Source organism: Pleurodeles waltl, chromosome 8 (assembly GCF_031143425.1).
Source record: "Pleurodeles waltl isolate 20211129_DDA chromosome 8, aPleWal1.hap1.20221129, whole genome shotgun sequence".
Taxonomy (NCBI): domain Eukaryota; kingdom Metazoa; phylum Chordata; class Amphibia; order Caudata; family Salamandridae; genus Pleurodeles; species Pleurodeles waltl.
In genome coordinates this window covers 708905491-708933149 of record NC_090447.1, presented here as the reverse complement: position 1 = coordinate 708933149, position 27659 = coordinate 708905491, and the positions used below count along the sequence as shown (strand labels likewise).

Below are 27659 nucleotides of genomic sequence, written 5' to 3'. Positions count from 1 at the left end.
TCAGTAGCCGTCAGGAAGGAGTAACCGCGCTGAAAAAGACCTTCGGACCACTTCGACATACAGGGGTCGCTTGACGTGGCTCGCGATTCCTCCAGAATTTTCTTGCGGGGTTCCTCACGACCTTCAGGCAGAACCGGTACCGCTGAAGCCGCCCCACGTTGGGCGCCAGTTGAAGAACCAGAACCTTATGGGCCTGGCGGCGCAGGGTACGCCTGAAATCTCCTTGGATTCACCTGCCTCAACTAACAGAGACACGGGACACTCTGTCAGGCGTAAAAGATCAGATTTTATTAGCTGCAGCTAGTACAGTTGTCCAAGAAGTACACAAGGTATGTTCTCAGGAGACTGCCACTTTACTTTGTGGCGCACAATCTTATATACCGTATAAAAACCATTTATTAACTACATACACTCCCAGAACACATAGAAAGGAGCCAGTAAGAATAATGTAAAGATAGAACAGAGCCAATAGAAATGTCGGAAAACAAGACAGCACCAATAGAAGGAATTGGAAAACAAAGTATCAAGTGACTTAAGGTTGCCTCCCCTCTAGCTGTGTTTGTCACCCCTCCCTTGAACTAATTCATTAACCGATCCACAACGAAGTTGCATGTGGTGCGATAAGTTTGTGTGCGTTTGGAGGACAGTTGTGAAATGAGAGAATACTAGCAAAGGACAGCGAAGGCCAGACGATAAGATAAGATCGGCGGAGAATAGTGTGAGCCTACAGATAGTTGAAACAAGGATTAGAAAACCAGACAGGGATTAGTGTACTCGGTCAGACCTTAATACCAGCCTTGTAAAGATAGAGGCAGAAGGCTGTTTTGAACACCATGTTGCAGAATAAGCAGAAAAGGCAGAATGGACTTCGTTCGCTGTGCTGCCTGAGTGAAGGCAACATAAAATGGCGGCGGGCCACAAAATGGCGGGTCGATACGATCGTATTAAAAATCGAATTTCCTCAGCCCATGCCAAGTGCATGGGCAGTGCAGGGGATCTCGTGGGGCCCCCTGGACACCATCTCCGCCAGCTTTTACATGGCAGTGCAACTGCCACATAAAAGGTTACGGAAAGGGGGCTCATAATCCCAATGGCAGAGCTGAATGCAGCGCTGCCTTGGCGGATTAGGACCGCCAAACTGGCGGTGCTGGCGGTCCGACTGTGACCAAACCGCCACAGTCATAATGTGAAAGTCTGACCGCTGCCAAAGTGGCTGGACTACCACTTTGGTGGCTGTCAGACCATCACCCCGGACCAGGCGGTCAAAAGACCGACAGGCTCATAATTAGGACCTTAGTTTGGAGAAGTCACAGTATCTCCTCCATTTCATTAACCCCAAGACACATTTACCTGTAAGCACTTCATTTTATTTTACTTTTGCCCTTTCACTATTTGATCACTGTTATTTCTACTTCACACACTTTTGCATTTACCCACAATTGAAAGTGGCACATCTCACCATGGCTGTTCGCTAACCATCTGACAGGCCACAGCTCAAGTCAGTCCTACTTTGTGCTCTTCAAATGTAATCTGTATTCATATTTTATTGTATTAGGAAGACTACACAGGAGTGCCTCTATGGGTTTCCAAACGAGCATCCCACATTTTAACCTTTAGCATGATTAGTAGATTTCACTGAATCTACTAGGTAGGTGTCTTAAATGTATAATATGATTTTAATCCCTAGAGCTGTCGAGCCCAGATCGGCAGAAGACCTTGGGAGTTGGACCTAGGAGAGTCCCACAAATACAAAATGGAAATGTTGCTGTACGCAAACCGAAAAGATCGCTCTGACCATTAATTGTTGCACTTTAAATACCTACACAGAATGACTGAACTACAACATAAAATCGATAACACCAGGTCCTACATTTACCACTGATGTGGAGCGCTACATGCTGGTTTCTTACACCTTGCTTTGGCCTGCCCCTTATACATACATTCTGGGAGAATGTCTCTTGCACCATATTGAAAATGACAGGGATCCATATAGATCCAGATCCAAAAATGTGCTTGTCAAACTATGCCCATACAGTTCTTGACGATTCATCGCAATGACACTTCTTCTCGAAAAGTACAGAGTTGCTGTTCATCAATACAGAAACTCGGTCCCTATTTAAGGTGACTGGACTAAAGAGACAATTTCACGCAACAGTGCAGCAGACTTTACTACAACTGCAGACATTAAGACCAAATGATATTTGAGACCCATTGGGAGCATATCTTGCACAACTAAACAAATCTGAGGCAATTGACCAAGATAGCAACTGGTCAGATAACAGCACCATTCCTTCCTTTCAGTGCTAGACTACTGTGATCTCAATGCACATTCAGTTTACTAGGATGGAATGCTTATTTACTCTGTATCAGGAGAATGTGATACCTACCAATGATTTATGTATGGGGGGGGTACTGCTTTAAATTGAGCTAGACTGTAGAAAATAGCCCTTTCTGGAGGGCCATACCCTAACTTTCTGCCTTCCTCCTCTTACTTTTCTGACCCTGTTTTTGTTGGTTTTAGTACTCTTGGTACTTTGCCACTGCAAAACAGTGCTGAAGTGCATGTGCTCTCTTCTTTAAATGTATTAAAATTTGCTTAACCACAATTGGAATATTTAATTTACTAGTAAGTCCCTAGTAAAGTGTGGTACATCTGCCCAGGGCATGTAAATTAAATGCTACTAGTGGAAATGAGGCACTGATTGTGCCTCCTACTACTGTAGCACTTTGAAAATGACTCAGGCATGCCACTGCAGGGCCTGTCTGTGCAGTTTTAAAGTGCCATTTTTACCTAGCAAGTGCTCCCACTTGCCAGACCCAAACCTTCCTTTTTATTACATGTAAGTCACTATAAGGTAGGCCTTAGTTCGCCCTAGGGCAGTGTATTAAAAAAGTTGGACATGTACTTTTACGTTTAATATGTCTAGATACTGAAAAACTGCCAAATTCATTTTTCACTATTTTAAGGCCTATCTTTCTCATAGGATAACATTGGAATTACCTTAAAACATCCTTAAAGTGTAACTCCCAATTGGGAAAAGATAGAAATGTGGAGTTTGGTACCTGGACTCACAAAGTGAAATCACAGCATAGGGTAAATTCTGATTTTAAATTGTAAGTCTGAAAATACCACTCTTAGAAAGTTGGCATTTTCTTACTTTAACCATTGTGTGCCTCTGCCTGCCTGCTTCTGAATACACATTCGGGTTGGGTGACAGCTGGGCTTTGTACATTCCCTCTAAACAGACACACACAATGGGTGTTTAGGTGTGACATGATGGGCGTTGATGGGCCATTAACTGGCTTGATGGGGGCGGAACTTATCACTGCCTCACTTACACCTGAATAGACTTGTCCTGTCCACACACAATAGGGCTTAACAACCCTATATTGTCAATCCAGCCAGCTTGGTACCAGGACAGAGGAGGCAGGGCATCTGTACATTTTAAAGGCTTGCCTCAGGAAGCTTTTCCCATCTTCCAGAACCAGGACACCGAAGTATTAATACTAGTTTCCAAACCTCACCAAATCCGATTCCACTGGACCCAAGGACACTCTGCCAGAAAGGACTGCTGTGCTGTCAGGAGGGACTGCCACTCTGCAACTGCTTGCTGTGTTGGCCTACTGCTGCTGTTGTAAGAGGGACTGCCACTTTGCTACTTACACTGCTGTGTTTGCCTGCTGCTTCTGTCCTGCATTAAGGAGGACTGGACTTGCCTCTGCACCCTTGCAACCACGAATCTCCAGGAGCTTGCTGACTTGCCTCCTGTTCTTCTGCATTCTTAGGGACACAAAAGACTGCTTGCAACTCACCTACTACAACACCTGTACTCTGCCATCTGTGAATCAACCCTGCCAATTGGTGCTACTCCAGTCCTGAACCCTTGGAAGTGGACCCAAAGTGTTCTGCGTTCTGTGGTTGTCATCAGAACCACCGCAAAGCAACACAGAGCCACACCAAGCCCTGCAGAGCCTCACAGTTTAGCTTCTCTGAACCAACGGCAGACGATACGAAGCCTCGCAAAGCAGCACCGCTCGGAATGCGCATCAGAGTTTAAGATACTGTATTCAGCCTGTCCCTGTAGCTGACCCGCGCTCCATCTTGATTGGCCTGAACTTGTGAATTTGCCCTGGTCGAGAATGACCAGAAAAACGCTGTTGGCGCTTTGCGCTTCTATGCACTATTTTCACCTAAATCTTTAGAATTTCATATCTCAGGATCTACTTTTGGATTTTTTGTTGCTTTGGTCTTGTTTCAATCACATAAACATGCTCTATTTTCCTAATCTAGTGTGGAGTCTTTTTGTGGTGTCTTTCACTGTGTTACTGTAATTAAGGGTTGCACAAATCCTTTACACTTTACTTCTTAAGTTAAGCCTGACTGCTCTGTGCCAAGCTATCGGGGATGAGCACAGGTTAATTTAGGGTGTGTTTCTGCATCCTATAGGATTGTGGTTCCTACTTGGACAGGATGCAAACCTATCAAGTAGAGACCCAATTTCTAACAGACACATTGGTATTATATTGTTAAGATAATTTTAAGACTCTGCATATATTGAATACACCCCACATATATATTCCTGTGAGACCGTGTATTTCTGCTTTAGGTTTCTGACCGCAGATTCCTCACTTTGTGGCTCTCCCTAGGTGTCAGACTGGATCTGGAAAATGTTGTAGCAATTCTCTCACATGTTGAAAGGTTATGTTGTGCACCAGCAGGTGATGTCATGCTATTCAGTAGTAGATCCGTCCCGCCATGGATGTGACATCAGTGTCCTTTCTTTCTCTGGCTTCAATCTCCTATCCAAAGCTTCTCAAAGCTGACAGATTTTCTTCCATTTTATTTATACAGTGTGCAGGCATGCCACCCACTAGCCCTAATGATTTAAACCATGTTGAACTTTCACTGATAGATGTTGGTGACTGACACGCCTGACATCTGTCTGTGGTTCCTTTGATCCAAGCGTGGTTCAATATCGTGTGATTACTGTTTGAAAATTAACAAAAATTTCATTTACGACTGCAAACTTGCCATCGCCAAACTCCGTAAGAAGTCAAGAAAGTTGTTCCAGTGGAAGTGAAGGGCGCACAGTCACAAGACTGTTCACAAGACAGGTCATCATTTAAGTCATGGGGATCAGGTGGGTACAAAATACAAAAGAAGCACAAGAGGTCCAAATATGGGTCTCTGTTTTCACCTGGAGTAGTGCTAAGTCCCGAACACCTGTATGGCACAGAGATGCTCCCCTACTTTGGAACCGATTCAGATACTAGTCCTGCTGTGCCTAACCTCCCTGTTCCACCTGCAATGCCACAGCAGCTCCTCAAGCTCAAACTATCCTTTGACAACATCTTCTTTGCTCCACCAAGTCCCTCTGGTGTGCCTTCGGGCCACAAGGATCCAGGGTGGCTTTGAGTCAGATCGTCAGATTACAGCCAGCTTATCAGTCCAAGACAGCTTCACTCAACCTTGATTCAAGGCCTCCCATTTACTTTTGGCTCTTCTGGCATAACATCTGACACCACTCCTGGTGCCATAATAGTGGAAGTGGAGTCAGTCATATAATCTGACTCAAAGAACAGCCTTCTTCCTGTCAGACCAGGCCAGTATGCCCAGTCTGGACCAAAATATGATTCACATTATCAAAATGACGATGATAGCAGTGATTTCTTGATGAGGGAAGTAATTTTGTCAAACCGAAAAAGCCATTGATCTGGACACATCTCCAGTCATAGGCCTCTCTTCCCCAAGTCCGGCTATTGCAACTGAAAAATCTTCCTTCTTTGCCACAGTGATTAAGAGGTCAGCTGGGGCCCTAGCTCTCACTCTCCCAACATAGGAGGTGAGAACTTATATTTTCAATGAAGTCTTGAGTCTCAGACAAAGCAGGGAAGAACCTCTCTTACCATTTAATTGCGGCCCTGACTGATGAACTGGTGATTACCAGGATAAAAACCAAGATCTTGTGATCTTGCCATGCAGTTAATAGACAATTAAAAGGCGACAAAGGCCTGCTCCTAGTGGTCCGGTCTTCCTTCTTCAGCACCCCACTCACAAGAAAGAAGTTGTGCAGGCCTCAACTCTTCACCTTCATCACCCACAGGCATTTCCCACAACTGCGCCTGATCGGGAATCCAAACAGATGGAGACATTTGCAAAAGGATGTTTTCTTCTGCAAGCCTTACTTTAATGTCTGTGAATACATCATACCTACTGGGTTGATACTCACATGGTATGTGGGACAAAGTCGCTGATGTCTTTCAAGCAGTCCCAGGTGACATCTGACCAACATTGCAGCAGCTCATTTTGGACAATATGCAGCAAAATGTTATATTTGCTCAGCCTGGAGATGACTGACTGCCTGCATAGGGCAGTAGTCACCTGCGTAGTGGTTCGGTGCTAAGCTTGGACCCACTCCACAAGCTTCTCATAAGATGTGCAAAAGTCTCTAATGAATATGTTCTTCGACAGCTCAGCCTTGGAAAAATTCAAGGGGAGCAAAGACATCACCTGCTCTTTAGGCCTACTTAAGTCTTGAAGTACTGGGTTTTTCAGAACCCAGCGGTGCCAGGGAACACACCCTAAGACTTCGAGTCCTTCCTGTTTCAGACTACAGAAACACAGAGTCTTCTTGGTGAAGTAAAAGATCTTGTTTATTGGCTGCAGCCAGTAACAGGTATCCTAGAAGTACAACATGGTGTATATTCTCAGGAGACTGCTCTCTTTGCAAAGCTAACCTTCTCTTTTATACAAAATATTATGCTTTAGGCAAACATTCCTTATTTTACAGTTGACCATTCACATATTTTCACTACAAAGAAATAGCAGGGTTATGATGACAAGCCCATATTTCAGTTTGTCCAGCCCTCAATCAATTACCCAGCAAGGCTTAGTACTTTCATCAGATATCGACGGACCCCCAATATAAACGGGCACCTCCTCCTTGTAAAGCAAGTCATAAAGAAAGAAACAGGGACAGGTGTGTGTAAGATTAGGCATGGTTTGTGTGTGATGAAAGGTTTTTGATGTGTTGTGCCTTGATACTAATCTCATTCGGCCACTGGGAAAGAAACTGGCCGAACAGGTTTGGCTTCAGGCAGTGGACATACCCTAAGACTTCGAGTCCTTCCTGTTTCAGACTACAGAAACACAGAGTCTTCTTGGTGAAGTAAAAGATCTTGTTTATTGGCTGCAGCCAGTAACAGGTACCTAGAAGTACAACACAGTGTATATTCTCAGGAGACTGCTCTCTTTGCAAAGCTAACCTTCTCTTTTATACAAAATATTATGCTTTAGGCAAACATTCCTTATTTTACAGTTGACCATTCACATATTTTCACTACAAAGAAATAGCAGGGTTATGATGACAAGCCCATATTTCAGTTTGTCCAGCCCTCAATCAATTACCCGGCAAGGCTTAGTACTTTCATCAGATATCGACGAACCCCCAATATAAACTGGCACCTCCTCCTTGTAAAGCAAGTCATAAAGAAAGAAACAGGGACAGGTGTGTGTAAGATTAGGCATGGTTTGTGTGTGATGAAAGGTTTTTGATGTGTTGTGCCTTGATACTAATCTCATTCGGCCACTGGGAAAGAAACTGGCCGAACAGGTTTGGCTTCAGGCAGTGGAGTCAGCTTGCCCAGGTCACAGAGGAGTCAGCAAAGGTGTACGTGTCCTTCAGACTCGTTTTCAGCATTAGACATTGGCCTATGTGAGGGCAATCACAAAATGGCTGTCGTTTAAATGGAACACGAGGGTTCAAGACGGAAACTCTGATATTCGGGTGATTTCGTTACCCGAATATGAATACAATGCTTGTGCATACTATTCTGATCATTCTCGGTCTGCTGATACCAAAATCGTTGTGATACGACGATGTTTATAACACGGGTCCAGAATTTTCAGTACCACAGACCCTCCTTTTGCCCTTACATAGGCAATAACCTATACTCACGCTAATCTGAGTCCAGGTCAATATTCATAAAGTCGTTGAGATGTTGCTGTACCATCATCCTATTACTTAGCTCGTCCCTTGATACAGGTTTCCTTACACACGATGTAGCACAGAGGCCACATATTGCAGGAGCACACTGTACACACAGGCAGGACAGGAAAAGAATGGCTAAGATCATCCCAATGACTACCAGAGTCTTCCATCCCCAGGCGAATATCAGCTCCCAGAACCACCCCATCAATGACCAATCTCCTTTATCCACGTGAATAGACTTGGAGATCTTATGCAGTTTGGAAATGGCCTGGTAGACTGTCGGAGCGTTATCTGGGATGAAAACACAGCAACTTGATTGGATCACTTTACATACCCCACCTCGGTCTGCAAGTATGACGTCTAATGCGACCCTGTTCTGAAGAGTCATAAGGCGATCCGACTGGAGCTCAGCAGTCAAATTACCAAGGGCACCGGCGGTTTCAACTACCGTGGATTCAACCACCTTTGTCAATTGCCTTATGTTCCTGCTGTTAACCATAAGACCCCAAAACGGCAGAAAACCCTTTACGAAATCTCCAAATTCTTGTCCTGTAGTGTCTTCTTTACTTATGACACCTCTAACTATCCTTGTCTTATGGTAATCTGCCGCGGCCGTGTAGGTGGGAGGTAACAGGAACGAAACAAAACATGTGCCTGAGAAGTCAGGGGGCAACCATGTATAGACTCTATTATGGCAGATGAAATAGGTACCCTTAGCTGCTAAGAACGAAGGAGAAGTCTGAGACGCAAAAACATATGTTTCAGTGCAGATACTTTTCCCTAACTGAGCTCTGGGATTCTTGCCATTACCTTGCAGATATAGGTGACCCTGATGGGGTACAATCCAAATCGGGGAGGATCTCTTTGCTCGCTGGTTCCCACTCAGAGTAACTCCATATCCTGTTATGTTCCATCCAATATATGTTAGTGTCTCATCTCTCGGGATAGTCTCATAGGAAATATCTTCCCTAATCATATCTACTATACCCTTAGCTAGAGCACTATTCTTAGGATTATCTTTCACAGAACGTAGGGGGTTGGCTTCATACGCGTATATGAACACTGTTCTATATGCCCACACAGAACCATTATGGCTGAAAGGTAGGACCAGATAAGGGATACCTTTATCAGTAGTATGAGGCATAAGACCACACACCCAACAGTTAGTTGTGTTCACTACTAATTGGTGTTGGTGTAGAAGCTGAATGAATGAATTGTTGACAAATTCTAATCTTCTGGCAGACTCGTGTTCAGGTAGGGGGTGAAAAGAATGCGAGGAAACAGTAGAAGGAGGTATGGGCTGTGTAATGGGTGCAAATGTCACTTGAAAAGAGAATAAAACATATCCTATTAAAAACGTCATTACACTAAGCAACATGAAAATACATAATATCAAAAATCGTTTCTTTGTCATTATTATACCCATTCTGGCTTTAAAGTCCATCTGTCTGGCAGGTCTCTCATTCTTGAAAAACTCCATCCTCTCTAATTGCTGCTCGTGGTGGTAGGGTGTTCTATGCTAGGGAATGCTTCTGTCAGTCCAGGGCAACTCCCTTAGACCGACCAGAACTGTCGACCTAACGTCTTCAGCTGCACTCCAAAGACTTGGGCAACCACGACCCTACAGCTGAACCCGGATGGCGGTTCGAAAAGAAAAAGACAAAAATAAGAAAGTTTCTCAGATGAGAGAGCTGCACTTTAAAAAAAAATAGCAAAGAAACGGGAAAAAAATTATTTGTCCTTAGTTCTTGGTCTCAAATTATAACGGCTTTTTCCAGGAACTGTCTGGTTCTGGAACAAGAGTTCAGGCTCTGTAGTGTTCAATCGAATTGACGGTGGCACAGCTTCTTGCAAATTATTGTCACTTTCTCGTTCAGAAATTGTTCCTTTTACACGTGCATCGCTAAATGGCAAAAAACGAGGCACAGTCTCAGAGTCAGCGATCCCCTCCTGGACCCACTGGTCGTACGGTAGAGGAAAAGGGACTCTCTTGCAGTGTACGCCCTGGATCCAGTTCTTTTTCCCTTCCACTCGAACAGCTGATCTTGTTGAGAGAAGGACGAGGTAAGGGCCGGTCCAAAGGGGCTGGTCATTCTTTGTCCGCTGGAAGTTCTTGACCAGTACTCATGATCCAGGATCGATAAGATGTCCTGGAGCTTCAGAGACCTGAGGCAGAGTATCGTGAACCTGTTGGTGTAGAACCCGCAATTTAGCCGTCAATTCATACAAATAATCAAGCAGTACAGGGTGTTCGATCTCACTGAATTTTGTTGGTCTTGGCACTCCCCATATGTTGGCCGGGCGGCCGAACACAATTTCATAGGGACTAAGTCCCACTCGCGAATGCACAGTCATTCTTGTTGATAGGCATGCTAGAGGCAGAGCGTCAGGCCATTTAAGACCAGAGCTCGCTTGTATCTTTGCCAGCTTCAGTTTTAGCGTGCCATTATAGCACTCTACTAGTCCAGCTGATTGGGGGTGATTTGCAGCGTGGAATTTTTGCTGGATACCTAGCCCTTCACATACTTTTTTCATCACTCGACCCACAAATTCGCTCCCATTATCACTCCAGACCATTCTCGGCATTCCAAACCTAGGGAAGAATTCTTTGGCAAGGGCTTTAGCTGTGGATAAGGCAGTGTTGTCTTTTAAGGGATATGCTTCTACCCATCTTGAAAAGGCACAAACAACAACGAGTACGTATTTCAGATTGTTGCACCTTTCCATGTGGATGAAATCTAGCTGCAAAACCTCGAACGGATATGTTGGAGGCGCAAAATGACCAGCTGGAGTTGGGGTTCCCCTACCAGGATTGTATTTCAGACACACCATGCAATTTTTTACCACATTCTCTGCACATTTAGGAATTCCAGCATTTTGCCATACTGGAGCCAACAACTTACAAATCCCTTTCACACTGATATGGGCCATTCCATGAGCCATTGTCACCACTGCAAGCACATACGCATCGGGTAACAACCATCGCTGATGTTCTGACAAGTCAACCCAACAACCATTTTCATCCAATTTACCCGTACTTTCTTTCCACACACTCAACTCTTTCTCTGAAGCTTCAGCTTGAATAGACTTCACACCCTCTATCGTATCTTCACATATTCCAACGTCACCAACCCATCTTGCGGGGCCTGCAACATACATTCGATTCATCACATCTTTTGCTGTTTCTTTTGCGATTTCGTCAGCAAATGCATTGCCACGACCGACATCAGTAACCTTCTTGTGTGCACTGCATTTCACAATCGCAACTTGTAATGGCAAGGTCAGTGACTCAAGAAGCTCATTCACCAACTGACCATGCTGAATTTTAGCTCCATGCGAAGTCAGGAACCCACGTTCTTTCCACAATCGTCCAAAACTATGGGCCACACCAAACGCATACTGGCTGTCGGTGTATATGGTCACTTTCATTCCTTTCGATAACACACACGCTCTCGTAAGTGCAATCAGCTCTGCTGCTTGAGCTGAATTATGTGGTATACGTGCAGCTTCAACAATCGTATGCAAAGTTGTGACAGCATATGCTGCAGTCGTATCACCATTCGGAAGCTTGAAGCATGAACCATCCCCCCATAAGGTACCATCACACTCTACAAGAGGAGTATCTTTAAGATCTACTCTCCCTTTCGTTTCTTCTTCTGTCCTAAGAAAACAATCATGTTGTTCAACATCATCTGTTTCTACTGAAATTGGCAATAACGTGGCTGGATTCAACGTATTCCACCTCTTTATGTGCACATGACTCGCTAACAGTGTCAACTCGTAACCTGACAATCAAGCACTAGTTAAATGCTGTGTCTTGGTCCTGTTTAACAACGTGTCCACTGCATGTGGAACCATCACAATCAACATATTATTCATCACTAACCCAGCAGACTGTCGAATAGAAACAGCTGCTGCCGCTGTGGCTCTCAAGCAACTCGGCAATGCTTTAGCTACCGGATCCAAAGTTGACGAAAAATATGCGCATGGGCGCTGCTTGTCTCCAAAAGACTGTGTCAGCACTGACAATACACAACCCTCTTTCTCATGGACATACAGTGTAAAGGGCTTACTGTAGTCGGGGGTACCCAACACAGGAGCCGAACACAATGCATTACGCAATTCGGAAAAACTTTTCTGACAATCTTCAGACCACGGAACGGGGTTTGGTGTATCTTTATAGGTCAATGCTACCAAAGGTTTGGCCAGCAAAGAAAAATTCGGTATCCATTGTCTGCAGTATGATGTAATGCCCAAGAAAGCACGTACTTCTCTCTGTGTCTTTGGCACACTCAATTTTGCAATTGCCTGAATTCTTTCTGAGGTCAGTTTCCTTCCCTCCTTCGATAAGAGATGACCTAAGTAGGTCACTTCTTGTCGACAATATTGCAGTTTTGAAAGGGACACTTTGTGATGTAAATCAGACAAATGACGCAACAACAACAAGGTGGCTTCTTTACAAATCTCTTCAGTATCTGTAGCGACTAGCAAATCATCAATGTACTGAATAAGGGTAGCGCCGTCAGGTAAAACAATTGCATCAAGCTGTGTTTTTAAAGCCTGACTATATATTGATGGACTTTCACAGTAGCCTTGAGGAGCGCGTTTGAAGTGGAAACTTCGGCCTCCTAAACTGAAGCCAAAAATATCCCTGCTCTCCTTTGCAATCGGGATGCTGAAGAAAGCATTCTTTAAGTCAATCACTAAGAACCAGGTGGCGGAAGCTGGAATCATAGTCAATATGGCAGTGATATCAGGAACAACTGGAAACTGTGGCACAACTATTTTATTTACCTCTCTAAGATCAATCACGAGCCTGTAAACAGGTGGCTTAGAGGGGTCAGTACGTTTCAAAACAGGCAAAACAGGACTATTACAAACGTTGCCTGTTGTCTCTTCAATTACATCTTTTTCAATTAAATCATAAATGATCGCTAGCAACGCCTTTTCACCTTCACTAGAGATCTTGTATTGTTGAATGCGTGGTAATTTAACATTGGCTTTCAATGTCACAACATAAGGTGGTATTTCCAACAGACCCACGTCATTAGGACCAGTAGCCCAAATGGTATCTGGAAGAAACGACAATTCGGTTGGAAGTTTATCCTTCGACAAATACATTGGAGAGACCATTTTCCTACCCAGTGTAAGTTGTACTCCTGAAGGAGAACAATATAATGTCGCATACAATCTTTTCAACAAATCCAATCCTAACAAGTTTTCACCACAACCTGTCGTCAGAATAAGGGGTGCTTCCAATTCACAAGGTCCAACAGAAAGGGACATAGGACTAGAAATCGGGTTCCTAACCGGGGCGCCAGAAAAACCTACTGAAACATTCATCTCGCCAGACAAAGGTGCGCCAGGGAGTTTTGAGTGAATAATAGAACTCTTTGTAGCACCAGTATCCAACAGAAAAGGCTCCGACACACCTGAGGTAATCACCTTAACATAAGGTCCATTCTGATCTACTGGAACAAAAAAACCTCCCTCTCTTCGTCTATGGCTGTCCTAGCAATTATTACCTTCCAAGTTCTCATCTTCTGCATAGTAGTCATCAGCATAGTACTGAGCCGTCCTACCAGACTCGTTATGTTGCTGGTCAAAACTATTCATTGAGTTTTGAGACGGAAAGGAACGCGTGTTCTGGGGGAAACTTCCACGTCCTCTACCTCTAGGAGCTTGTTGAACACCTCGACCTCTTGCGCCAGAAGCACCATTCGTACGCTGTAACAAAATAGGACAACTATACTTGAAATGACCCTCTTCTTTACAATATGAACACTGATTGGGACCTACAGGAACACGTGGTTGAGAAAACTCGAACCTTTGCGAGTTTCTCTGGAACTGTTGAGGTTGCTGATAGTTACTCTGACCACCACGTGGCGGATACGCCTGTTGTAAAAGAACCTTCGTCTTTAATTCTTTAGTTTTCTTGTCTGCTCTATCCTTCTCATCTTTATCCCTATTTTCGTAGTACTGTGCAGTAGCCAATATTTGTGCTGAAGAGGAAACGGCCCAAGAACTCTCTGAATCCTTCAATTTCTTACACAGCTCGGCAAGCAAATTGTGCACAAACTTGTCGACGAACAACCGTTGACCACCTTCTGTACTCATGTCTTGACCACTGTGGTCGATAAACGTTTCCTCAAACCTGGTGAAGAAATCAGACACTGTTTCATCTTTCTTCTGCTTACACGCAGACAATTTATCCCAATTCACACGCATCGCAGGCATTAAAGTCTTCATGTAAGTAATGATCCTAGCAGGCAGTTCTGCTACCAAAGGCTCAGGCTTGGCACCACTAACTTGTCTATCATTTGCAGCACTAATATTAGCCCATGAGTCACCTAACTCTTGTGCATGATCTGTATGGCGAATCAATCCTGGAACAACATTCCCAAATAACATGTCTATGTCGGCTAAATTCATAATGCATGAGTCTGCAGTCTGTGATAATTCCTTATAATACCCTGCAGGGTTTTTACGGGGATCAGGCAAAGTCTGCTTAAGGGCTAAAACTTCAGCTCGCTTCCACGGAACATGTACCCGAACACGCTGAAAATGAGCTGGGACAGCATCAATTTGATTAGCAACATCAGCCGCAACGGCGTCCTTCCATACCGGAGGGACTTCTCTCATTGGGTACTGTCGCACTTTTTTTTTAACAGAGGAGTCATGTTGGAACAATGACTGAGAAGGATCCTTATTCCTAAAGGACAACAACGTCGCAACTGCTTTCTCAACATCGGGACCCACAATCGTGCCCTTTGCAAACTCAAACCGTACACGGCACAAATCAGGCGGATTTGTTTCCAAATCATTATCCTCTAATTCCTCACAAAGGAAAGCACACATTTTCTCAAAAACGTATCTTTGTTTCGGTGCTTCCCATTGGCGGAAGACATCCATAACAGACTCTACATCGTATCTTAAAGGGTAAACAACCCATTTATGCGCCATACGGTCAAACATTTCTCTCTCTTGAGAATTAGGCAGTTGACTACGCGACTGCTTACGCTCCGAATCTGGGGTCACACCAGACGACCCAAAGAGAGGAAATATAAGGCTGGCAACAGTATCTGTCATTCTCTGTCGGACAGAAGGAGAAGTTGATGAAAGAACAGGAGGAAAAACAGAGGGAGGCAAGGCAGACGCACAAGCAGACGCAGAGGCAGTATCAGGAAGAACACCAGAAGAGGCAGTCGATGTAGTACATAAAGTCGCAGGAGGTACAGATGGAGCAGGTAGCGAAGTCGGCGGCCCTTGAAGGGGCTGCACCATAGTAGTAGGAGCCAACTGAAAAGGAGCTGGCGGCTGTGGAAGAACCTGAGGCACAATAACCGGAGGTTGCACAGCTAAAGGTTGCGGAGGTGCTGTAGCATTCTGCGCATAAGGGGGTGGCGAACTCAACAAGTGTGACATTAAAGGATCTTTCTCAAGTTCTTTTGCTGCATCTTGCTGAAGAAGCGGAAGAACTGGATAACATTTATCGGTCACCATTTTACGTTGCCTGTGCAACTGCTCATTCATCTGTTCTTCTTCATCATCTTTAAACTGCATGGCAGCTTGCATTATTGAGATACCCTCTTCCCTCTTATTTCTCTTTGCTAATTTAATTTCCTTCTGTTTGGCTTCCTTACGCCATAGGCGGAAAGAGTCAAACATCACCGGCCGGGCTTTCTTCTTAAAAAGTTTAACCTCCAGATTATTCAGAATCTCTGTGTCAAAACTACCATATTGGGGCCATTTTAAAACACCATCTTTCCTGGTGTATCGGATCCATACTTCATTATATATGATGGGGCCTATGCCATGTTTCACATATAATTCATAGGTTGGAGTTCCAATCTGAGGAACCGGACACGAGTCCTCCAATCGGGAATCCCTATTATAACCAAGACAAAACAAATTACCATATCTGCTAAGACCAGGCATCTTCGCTCTCTAGTCTAGCTTCAAACTTCAAAGGATTATCGAATACGATAGTCTCGTGAATACACGAATCCCTCGGCTTTGGTACTTGCAAGTTCCAAATCAAAGATCCCAAGGGGATACCAAACTAAGGACTGGGAGACGCTCCACTTATACTTAACTGAGGTATCGATGACGTCACCAGAAGACTCGTTTATCGTTTCGCTCTACCAAATCATCAAGGGTCCAAAACAGGGCGATAGTCAGGTCAGCAGTCCTTCGTAGCCGTCGGGAAGCGGGGAACCTCGCATCAAAGACTTTCGGACCAAGTCGACATACAGGGGTCGATGAAGTGGCGGCCTTCCTCCAGAATTTTCACACGAAGCTCCTCACGAACCTCTGGCTTGGACTGGTACCGCTGAAGTCGCCCCACGTTGGGCGCCAACTGAAGTACTGGGTTTTTCAGAACCCTGCGGTGCCAGGGAACACACCCTAAGACTTCGAGTCCTTCCTGTTTCAGACTACAGAAACACAGAGTCTTCTTGGTGAAGTCAAAGATCTTGTTTGTTGGCTGCAGCCAGTAACAGGTATCCTAGAAGTACAACACAGTGTATATTCTCAGGAGACTGCTCTCTTTGCAAAGCTAACCTTCTCTTTTATACAAAATATTATGCTTTAGGCAAACATTCCTTATTTTACAGTTGACCATTCACATATTTTCACTACAAAGAAATAGCAGGGTTATGATGACAAGCCCATATTTCAGTTTGTCCAGCCCTCAATCAATTACCCGGCAAGGCTTAGTACTTTCATCAGATATCGACGGACCCCCAATATAAACGGGCACCTCCTCCTTGTAAAGCAAGTCATAAAGAAAGAAACAGGGACAGGTGTGTGTAAGATTAGGCATGGTTTGTGTGTGATGAAAGGTTTATGATGTGTTGTGCCTTGATACTAATCTCATTCGGCCACTGGGAAAGAAACTGGCCGAACAGGTTTGGCTTCAGGCAGTGGAGTCAGCTTGCCCAGGTCACAGAGGAGTCAGCAAAGGTGTACGTGTCCTTCAGACTCGTTTTCAGCATTAGACATTGGCCTATGTGAGGGAAATCACAAAATGGCTGTCGTTTAAATAGAACACGAGGGTTCAAGACGGAAACTCTGATATTCGGGTGATTTCGTTACCCGAATATGAATACAATGCTTGTGCATACTATTCTGATCATTCTCGGTCTGCTGATACCAAAATCGTTGTGATACGACGATGTTTATAACACGGGTCCAGAATTTTCAGTACCACAGTCTTCTTGGTAGTTCCCCGAGCAATGAACCCCTTTTGAGGCTCTGGCAGAGGGTACCAGCAAAGATAACAGTAGTACATGCCTTAGTAGCAGCAGACCTCCCAGTTCTTTCGGGGGCAGGTTTGGGGATAAGGTCAACAGCATTCAGGCCCGAGAGGCAAGGCACTACCCAAACCACAGACCTCACCCCTGCTGCTACCACAAAACCACTTTAATTTGCCCTTTGCAGTACATGAGCCCCTCGCTGGAGGTCACATCACCTTACACCTCCCCATATGGAGGAGCAACACTTTTGTTAGAAACTGTGCAGCACAGATACTCCCTACCTTTCCTTTGTTATCCCCTGGATATTCCTCCCACACTGCAACACAGCCTTGAGAACTGCTTGTCTATACTTTGCAGAGTAGTCCAATCGCTCTTGGCCAAGGGAGAGATAGAGGGGATATAGCTACAGTGATTGGGACTGCCTGTTACTAACATTATTTCCTAGTGCCAAAAAAGGATGAAGTCCTTCACACCATCCTCAATCTTTGCCCTCTCAAAATCTCCACAGGACAAGTTCAAGAAGCTTTTCCTTGCCCAAGATCTCTCAGCCCTGGATAAAGGATACTGGATTATAGCGTTGGATTTGCAGAATATTTCCATAGCCTAGTCCTGCAGTCTCAAGGATGCAACCTGCAGTTTTGGGTAGGCCAGGAGGACTCTAGCTCTTCTTTCTTTGCTTTGATCTTACCAGTGTACCTAAGGTGCATGTGAGCACACAGTGGTGGCGCATATATGGGGCCACAATATCTGGGGTGGGATGGATCCAATGCAGAACCGCACAATTCCACCTATCAACACATGAGGGAATTACTACAAAATTTGAGTCTGGCTCCTATGAAAATTCACAGGTTGAGGAATCTGCAGTTAGATAGTGTCTACCAGAAAAGGTGTTACCAAAGGTAAGTAACATGTTTGTCTGGCAGGTTTTTGTTTTGTAATTTTCGCTATTTCTATTTGTTTGCGCTCTTTTTTTGGAAATGAGATAACATTTAAAACAGTTTCAAAAAGATTATCTGGCTGTAGTTCTACCCAGTGAACCGTTCTCTTTAGGCACCGATGGTGTTTACTTGACCCCCTGCAACAGCAGATAGACCTCAGCCAGCCTCACTCTCCATGCCACTTCTGTTTTTAATAAACAAATGTTATTGTTTTCAAAATACAAAAACAACACACAGCAGCAGATGTCATCAAAAGTGACACCACAATATTATAAGAGACATAGTTCAGTCTAGTGTGTCCAGACCATAGTATTTCCATCACCTCCGCCATATATTTGCATGTTTATGGGGATAACCCCTTGCAGTGTAGATAGGTTTTTCTTGTTGAGCACATAGTCCACTCCTGCCTGCTACCCCACCAGTTAGGGGACCCTTTGGGATTTCCATCTCTGAGGAATATGCTTGGCCACCCACGTGGCAACCTCAATGAACATGTGCTCTGCACACAGGCTGCTAAAATCTTCCATTAGGCCCACCAGAGCCACATTAGTGGTGAGGTACAGGGGCCTACCAAACACAAGCAAAAGACCTATGCTCTCATCTGGCAGTTACAAGTCTTAGTGGGACAAGTCCACAACATGTGGTAAAAATCCACGTTGGGTGTGGGGCAGCAGAAGCAGGAGGCTTTTACCTGCCCAGTGGAATCGCTGGGGCGTCATGTAAGTTAAGTGGAGGTAGTTAAACTGAATCAACCGGAGGTGAGCAAAGATAGCTATTTCCCACGGGGCCATCCTAACTTTCCTCCACTCTGTGTCCTCCAGTTTGCCACACCATGCTTCCCATTTCTATCTCAGCGGGGCCAACCAGTTTGAGAGATTTAAAACTAAGGACTAGTATCTGGGATATATCTCCTGAGGCCAACCTCCCATTTAGTAACTTAACCTCCAGGGGGCTGAGCTCTGGCATGTCCGTGTCCAAGGGCTGTTAGCTACATGGACATGATGTCATTGCATATATTTCTCTAACTGGGTACAGGATATTTCAAATTGGTACTGTAAGTCCTGGAATGTCCACAAGGGATATCCAGGCTACCGGTCCTTCCTTGGTTGTAAATACGTCAAACCAGTTCGCCCCACTGAGACAGAGATGGGAAGCATGGCATCAGGCTGGGTCCGAAAACGTTGGGTGAGCAATATCACTTGCACGTGTCATTGGGAGGCTCCATTCAGCTCTGCGTGGCATCGTTGGCGTCGGTTGTGATGTTATGGCCACCAATATAGGTACCACCCAGGCACGCTGATGTCAATTCTTTTCTTTTTCTTTCTGTGCAGTTAGTGGACATTTGGAGAGAGCTTCCACTCTGTCGATTTTTAACAGGCTTTTTTTTTTTTTTTTTAACTTTTTTTTTTGTTTTTTCTCAAGTTGTCCTCGAGGAAGGCGGGGCTCAAACCGCCTGGTGCCGGTCAGTCACTGACCCTCATCTTGTTTGCCTTTGGTGCCTCGAGCGTGACCATGACTCCAAGTGGTGCTCGGGCTGCCGGACCATGGCACCGAAGGCTTTTAGGAAGCAGACCCTAAAGCTGCTTGCAGCCCGGCAGTCGGCAACACCGGCACATGTAACTTCGAGAAGGTCTCGGACCCAGTTGAGAAGGAGGTCACAAGACTGATCTTGGAGTCCCAAGTCCTCTTCCTCCCATCCAAGGCCCTTGGGACACTCAGGAAAGAGGCATAAGAAGAAATCCAAGAGGACTTCGACTTCATCTCGTCTGTCGGACGAAGGGACGAGCAGGGAACATCAGCGTTCCTGGCATGGTTCTGCAGAGCTGTTAGCCAGTTGGCCTTGCCATCTTTTTCGGGAGCCGGATCAACACACGCTCAGATAAAGGAGTTCTACGAGGCCATGCTCCATGTATTAGAGTGTGCAAACGCCTCTGGCGTGCTTTTGAGCTCCGCGGGGTCAGATTGGACTTCAGCCGGTCCACGCCGGCAGCTTCAGCCTCGACTCCGCCAGAGTCTAATAAATCAGTGTCTGGATCCGGACAGGCGCCGATCGTACCAGGCAATCTTCTCCGTCACTGGTCATGACGCGGATGCTCATGGCACCCCTGGACCCCACGCTCATCCCCGATGATCCGGAGCCAGAACAGTGTCTCACGATGCAGATTCTGGCACTGACAGGTGCCGGACCATTGCCTGAGCCTTATTTTTCACATCCAGGAATGGGGGAAGAGTGGGAGTTGTCACTGGACCCTTTAGAATACCAATTGAAAAGATCTTTGGACTGGTATGAGGAGATAGAAGAGGCCCATGGTCTGGACACCTCTACAGATATTGGCTTGCTCTCTCCCCCAGCTCTGGCTTCTGTCAACAGGGTGATTGCCCGCCACCATCGACCCTTTCTGGGTGACCTTAGCTTTCTCAGCCAACACCTCTCTCCTGAGAGCTTGGTTGTCCAAGCCTCCACGTCCCACGGCACATTCCCTTCCGCCCCCCGCATAGTGAATCCAAGAGGCTGGACCATCTTGAAAAGAAGTTTTGTTCTTCCACCAGCCATTTCTCCCATACCATTTGGGACACGGTTGCATAAGTGTGGCCTTAGGTCCCGGAGGAGGCCAAGACCATGCTCTCCCAAAGTGTGAAAGATGGTCGGGACGCAGCTACCATATGGTGTAGCTTAGATACGACTGACTTGCTGGCCAGATTGTTGCGTTGACAGTGGCTTGAAGGCTCCACACCTGGCTGAGGGCATCTAGTTTTTGGTGGGATATCTAAGCAAATCTGATGGACATGCCTCTCAATAGCACTCGCTTGTTTAGTGAGAAGGAAGACTCGGCCCTGGAGGACTCTAGGGCTATGGTCAAGCCCTTGGGCCTCTCAGAAATGCTTTGTCCGTCTTCTTCCTTTTACCTCTCTTGTGTCTATGGAAGGGGTGTGGCACTGCACCAGCCCTATGCCAGCCGCTGCCCTACACCACCAAACCAGGGTATGTCAGGACGTGGGCGTGGTGCCATCTGCCCTAGAGGGGTCTGCAGGCCAGCAGTAATCTACCACACAGCCATTGGCAGCTGCAGCCTCTAAGCCCTTCTAATTTGCATCTGGAGGACAGTTCTTTCGCAGTTGGAGGGTAAATACACCATCACCTCCTCCAGTGGAAGTCTACACCATCAGACACATGGGTACTGCAGATCGTCAGGAAAGGCTATGCCCTGCCTTTTCAATTCCTTCCTCTTCCACCAACATTTTGAACAGCTGGCAGAGGATCATTTGTCTCTGCTCCGAGAGGAAGTTACAGCTCTCTTGGCCAAGAGAGCCAAAGAAAGGATTCTGTTATCAGAAGTAGGCAGTGGCTGTTATTCCCGCTACTTTCTGATACTAAAAAAAAAAACAAGGGTCTTCACCCTATTGTAGACCTACAGTCTGTAAATCTCTTTCTCAAGATGAAATTCAAGATGTACACATTTGGCTCAGGTCTTGTCTGCCCTAGATCTAGAAGACTGGTTGGTTGTACTGGACTTGCAGGATGCATATTTTCATATCCCCATCCTGCCTCCCAACAGGCTTTACTTGCGGTGCAAAGTAGGCCACAAACACTTTCAGTTCACCGTACTGTCTTTTGGCCTTACCAGTGCCCCTCAGGTGTTCACAAGGTGATGGCAGTGGTCGCAGCTCATATGCGCTGGTCAGGGGTCTCAGTCTTCCTCTACCTTGACGACTGGCTGTTGAAGGCGAGATCACCCCAGGCTGTTGTCTCCCACCTCCATACTACAGCTGTCTTCCTGCATTTGCTGGGGTTCACTACAAATGTGCCAAAGTCGCATCTGACTACCTCTCAGATGCTGTCTTTCATAGGAGCTGTTCTGGATACAGTGCAGTTTCTGGCTTATCTTCCTAGAGCAGCGAGTCCAGGATATTCAGGCTATTGTACTGATGTTTCAGCCTCTGTCCTGGATTTCAGTTAGAATGACTCTGAGCCTTCTGGACCTCTTGACCTCCCGCATCCTGCTGGTGAAACATGCCAGATGGCATATGCGGGCTCTGCAATGGGACCTGAAGTTCCAGTGGGTGCAGCAACAGAGAAATCTTCCCGAAATGGTCCAAATCTTGGAGGGAACCACAAAAGACCTGCAGTGCTGGTTAACAAACCCTGATTGGGTCAGAGCCGGGCTTCTCTCCCTTTCCCAACCAGACCTCATAGTCTGTGACAGATGCTTCACTCCTGGGATGGGGTGGCCATCTAGGAGAGGTGGAGATCAGAGGACTCTGGTCTCTGGCAGAATCAAGGCTCCACATCAACATGTTTGAGCCCAGGGCGATCCAACTAACATTGAAGGCATTACTTCCCTCTGTCAAGGGCAAGTTAGTGCAGGTGTTCACAGACAAGAACACCGCCATGTGGTATAGCAACAAACAAGCCGGTGGGATTGTGGACACTTTGTCAAGAGGCCTTGCATCTCTGGATATGGCTGGAACAGCAAGGCATAAACCTGGTGGTTCAACACCTGGCAGGTTCTCTGAGCACCAGGGTGGACAAACTCAGCCGTTGGTGCCTATTGGATCACAAGTGGCGTTTCCATTCAGAGGTGTAAAAGGTCTCTTTCAGCAGTGGGGAGGAGAGCCTTGGTTAGATCTATTCACCTCCAAAGAGAGCGTGCAATGTCAGCAGTGTTGTGCATTGGAGTTTCCAAGGCAGCACTCTCTCTGCGATGCTTTTTGTCAAGAGTGGAGCTCGGGCCTCCTGTACTCCTTTCCGCCCATACCACTTCTGCTCAGAGTTCCCAAGAAGATCAAGAACGACTGAGCCCAAGTCATCTTTGTTGCTCTGGACTGAGCAAGGAGTGTGTGGTATCCCGAGCTTCTGAAAATGAGGATCGATTCCTTCGATCAGGCTGCCCCGTTGGGAGGATCTTCTGCTGCAGCAGCAGGGGAAGGTCCTCCACCCAAACTTGTCAACTCTGCACCGTCATGCATGGAGACTGAGCAGCGACAGTTGACAACCTTTGGCCTTCCTCAGGCGTTCATCCACAAAAACTGTATATACCTGCTGTTGGCAAAAATTTGTAAGCTATTGTGCAGAGAAGTCTACAGAGCCTCTCTATGCTTCTCTGACATTCTTCTTTTCATTCTTTCTCTTGCCCTACAGGGTTCCTTTCTGGGGACACTGAAGGGCTGATCAACCCTCTCTTTTCAAGTCCCCTATTGTAAAAAAAAGTTTCTTAAAGTGCTTATAAATATGTTTCCCCCCTGCGCCCTTTTTCATACCTCCGTGGGATCTCAATTTAGTTCTCACATATCTAACATGCTCCTTTCGAGCCATTACAAAACAGTTCCCTCCGACTGCTCACCATCAAGACAGCCTTCTTAGTGGCAATAACATCTGCCCGGAGGGTGAGTGATATACAGGCATTATCATCTAAGCTGCCATATCTCAGTGTTTCCAGAAAAGGTAGTGCAGTGCACCTATGCCTCTTTCCTTTCTAAGGTGGTGACCCCATTCCATCTGGTTCGAACTGTCAAGTTGCCCACTTTCTTTACTCCCCCACATCCCTCTAAGGAAGAGGAACAACTCTGCTGGCTGGACCCAAAAAGAGCAATGTTCTACTTTGACCGCACAAAAGAGTTCCTGGTGAACGACCAACTCTTTGTGGGGTGTGTGGGAGCAAAGAAGGGATGGGCAGTAGAGAAACAGACCATTTAGCGCTGGGTCGTTCTCTGTATTAAGATCTGCTACGTCATGTCTAAGAACCCACCTCCAGAAGGCTTGCGGGCCCACTCCGCTGCGATCATGGCTTTAGCGCGTGGAGTCCCAGTCCTGGACATCTGCCAGGCAGCAAAGTGGGCATCCCTGCACACGTTAGCCAAACACCTAGTGCCTGGACAGTCTGATCAGCAGTGACTGGCATTTCACACGTCTGCTCCTACAGGACTTTTTAGTCTGATACATTGCCTGCAGCCCACCACCAGGAGGATATGGCTTTGGTATCTAATCAAAGGTAAGGAAACTGCAGCTAGAAGTCTATATCAGATGAACAAGTTACTTACCTTTGGTAACCCATTATCTGGTAGAGTCTATCTAGCTGCAGATTCAATTAAAATTTGCTTATGCATTTGTTGAGGATTTGCCCAGTAAAAGCAGCGAAAGATATATTCATGTTAAATGCATATCAGTGATTTAAATGTGGATGTCTTGCCTGCCTAGTACAAGCAGAGAAAGATATATTCATGTTAACTGCATATCACTGATTTAAATGTCGCACGTGCTGGCCAACTTAATGTTGAGTAGCCGCAGTGAGAAAAAACTCCACTTTGCATCGGTTAGCAAAATTTGGACATAACTCCGTGTTACAAGCCTAACGTGCAGTGGCCAAAATGCCACCAGCTCCGCCAGTAGAGGAGAATTTATCACCCACCCCTAGTTGAAACTAGACGCCAAAAGTTTCCAAAGTGGCTCTTAGCAGTGCAGCTGATGGAGAAACGAGACTGAAGCTCTGGAAGGAGAGAGAAACTTATAAGATGCATAACACAGAAAACCTGATTTTTCTTTTTTCTGCCCTCCACCAGAGGTGGTGGCAGCAGTGGTGTGGAAAAAGCAACATGAGAGAGCTCGAATGTTGTGGGCTCCATGAAAAGAATACATTTTAAAAAGCAAGGCATGTGCAAACTACTTTCAAAAATATTAGCATGCGTAAAATGTCTGACTGTGGCGAGCGCAATTGAACAGCTCTGCTAGCCAAAAGCCATCTGAACGACTGCAACCAGCGGCTGAAAGGGACCACCCGAAATCCCATTTCTGTATGTATAAGTGTGAATGTAGTGTAATTGTGTGGTGTGACGATATGCGCGCCATCCAACCCGCTAAAGCGGTTGGTAAGCGAGACCTAAATAGCTGTGAGCACTTTTTCCTACCTTGTCAGTAGATGGTGCAGTTCCCACAGGTTTAAAATGTGAAACTATGGTTCAGTAATAAACCCGGTCATCATATAACACGACACTCTGGCTTCCTGCCATAGGAGAAGCACACCCGATAAGAAGCGGAACAGAGAGCTTTAGCTGCGTTGAGAAATCGTACTGTTAGGAACGTGAGATTAGAGACACAGGGAAGATTTGAAAGTTTACAAAGTATAAGGGTTGGGCCACAGGAAGAAGGGTCTTGCATGTCTCTTTGGCCACATTTAAACTTTGTGATTTTGCTCTTATCATCTACAATACGTCAATGTTTTCAGAAAATCTATTTTCATTTGGAATATGCGCTTTTCCTCAACCTTTTCATCATACTTCATAATGTTTTCTCTTTTTTGTTCAGAGTCCCATCCCCTCCTTTGAACCTCCTTTGCACATGGAGCAGTGGTTTCCTCGACATGTTGTGAGAAGTAAACGAGAAGAAATTAGAAATCTGATTCTGCGACTACATTTACAACAGAGTCGCCGAAATAACAGCTGATATATTTCGAGAATTATTAGAGACTTTAATAGGATTGCTTAAATTCTGGTTTTAAGCATCTGGACTATGAAGCTTGCAGAAGTATGCACAATGGACAATGCTAAAATGTCATGTCTTTGTAATCATTCTAGCATCTAAAATATTTGTCGCTTAGCCGGAAAATGGTAATTTTGTAAGTATGTATTTTATAGTTTAATAAATATTTGTTATTTAACTTTGGTAAGGTGCCGTAATCATTTCACGGTCGAATTGTACTTGTAAGGTGTTTGATTTTCATTTTTCACAACTGCATATTAGTTTTTTTCCTCACAAAAGCCATGAGTGATCCTTTTTTAAAACAGACCACGGCTGAGTATATATAATGCATTAACAGTGTGGTTACAGTTAGGACTCAACATTTATTAATATTTAAGAGCTGAATAGAAAATGTGACAGCTGAAACTTAAACATTATTTACCTCAAACCTGAGAAAAAGCAGGAAAGGGGCATAGCATTAATTGTTACTCACAGTTTGAACTTTTTCATTATCGGTTCGAGTACTTAATCTACAGGGAGTGCAGAATTATTAGGCAAATGAGTATTTTGACCACATCATCCTCTTTATGCATGTTGTCTTACTCCAAGCTGTATAGGCTCGAAAGCCTACTACCAATTAAGCATATTAGGTGATGTGCATCTCTGTAATGAGAAGGGGTGTGGTCTAATGACATCAACACCCTATATCAGGTGTGCATAATTATTAGGCAACTTCCTTTCATTTGGCAAAATGGGTCAAAAGAAGGACTTGACAGGCTCAGAAAAGTCAAAAATAGTGAGATATCTTGCAGAGGGATGCAGCACTCTTAAAATTGCAAAGCTTCTGAAGCGTGATCATCGAACAATCAAGCGTTTCATTCAAAATAGTCAACAGGGTCGCAAGAAGCGTGTGGAAAAACCAAGGCGCAAAATAACTGCCCATGAACTGAGAAAAGTCAAGCGTGCAGCTGCCACGATGCCACTTGCCACCAGTTTGGCCATATTTCAGAGCTGCAACATCACTGGAGTGCCCAAAAGCACAAGGTGTGCAATACTCAGAGACATGGCCAAGGTAAGAAAGGCTGAAAGACGACCACCACTGAACAAGACACACAAGCTGAAACGTCAAGACTGGGCCAAGAAATATCTCAAGACTGATTTTTCTAAGGTTTTATGGACTGATGAAATGAGAGTGAGTCTTGATGGGCCAGATGGATGGGCCCGTGGCTGGATTGGTAAAGGGCAGAGAGCTCCAGTCCGACTCAGACGCCAGCAAGGTGGAGGTGGAGTACTGGTTTGGGCTGGTATCATCAAAGATGAGCTTGTGGGGCCTTTTCGGGTTGAGGATGGAGTCAAGCTCAACTCCCAGTCCTACTGCCAGTTCCTGGAAGACACCTTCTTCAAGCAGTGGTACAGGAAGAAGTCTGCATCCTTCAAGAAAAACATGATTTTCATGCAGGACAATGCTCCATCACACGCGTCCAAGTACTCCACAGCGTGGCTGGCAAGAAAGGGTATAAAAGAAGGAAATCTAATGACATGGCCTCCTTGTTCACCTGATCTGAACCCCATTGAGAACCTGTGGTCCATCATCAAATGAGAGATTTACAAGGAGGGAAAACAGTACACCTCTCTGAACAGTGTCTGGGAGGCTGTGGTTGCTGCTGCACGCAATGTTGATGGTGAACAGATCAAAACACTGACAGAATCCATGGATGGCAGGCTTTTGAGTGTCCTTGCAAAGAAAGGTGGCTATATTGGTCACTGATTTGTTTTTGTTTTGTTTTTGAATGTCAGAAATGTATATTTGTGAATGTTGAGATGTTATATTGGTTTCACTGGTAATGATAAATAATTGAAATGGGTATATATTTTTTTTTGTTAAGTTGCCTAATAATTATGCACAGTGATAGTCACCTGCACACACAGATATCCCCCTAACATTGCTAAAACTAAAAACAAACTAAAAACTACTTCCAAAAATATTCAGCTTTGATATTAATGAGTTTTTTGGGTTCAT

General features: G+C 45.2%; 1 protein-coding gene across 2 annotated transcripts in view; it reads left to right on the top strand.

Annotated features, from left to right (window-relative positions):
- The window catches only part of SENP7 (SUMO specific peptidase 7), a 790555-nt gene extending 764717 nt beyond the window's left edge, over positions 1-25838 (top strand). For both annotated transcript variants that reach the window (XM_069204850.1, XM_069204851.1), the window contains exon 22: positions 25487-25838. In XM_069204850.1, coding sequence (XP_069060951.1) covers positions 25487-25624 — 138 coding nt within the window. In that variant the 3' untranslated portion in view covers positions 25625-25838. The remainder of the gene's footprint in view (positions 1-25486) is intronic.
- Positions 25839-27659: the final 1821 nt, after the last annotated feature.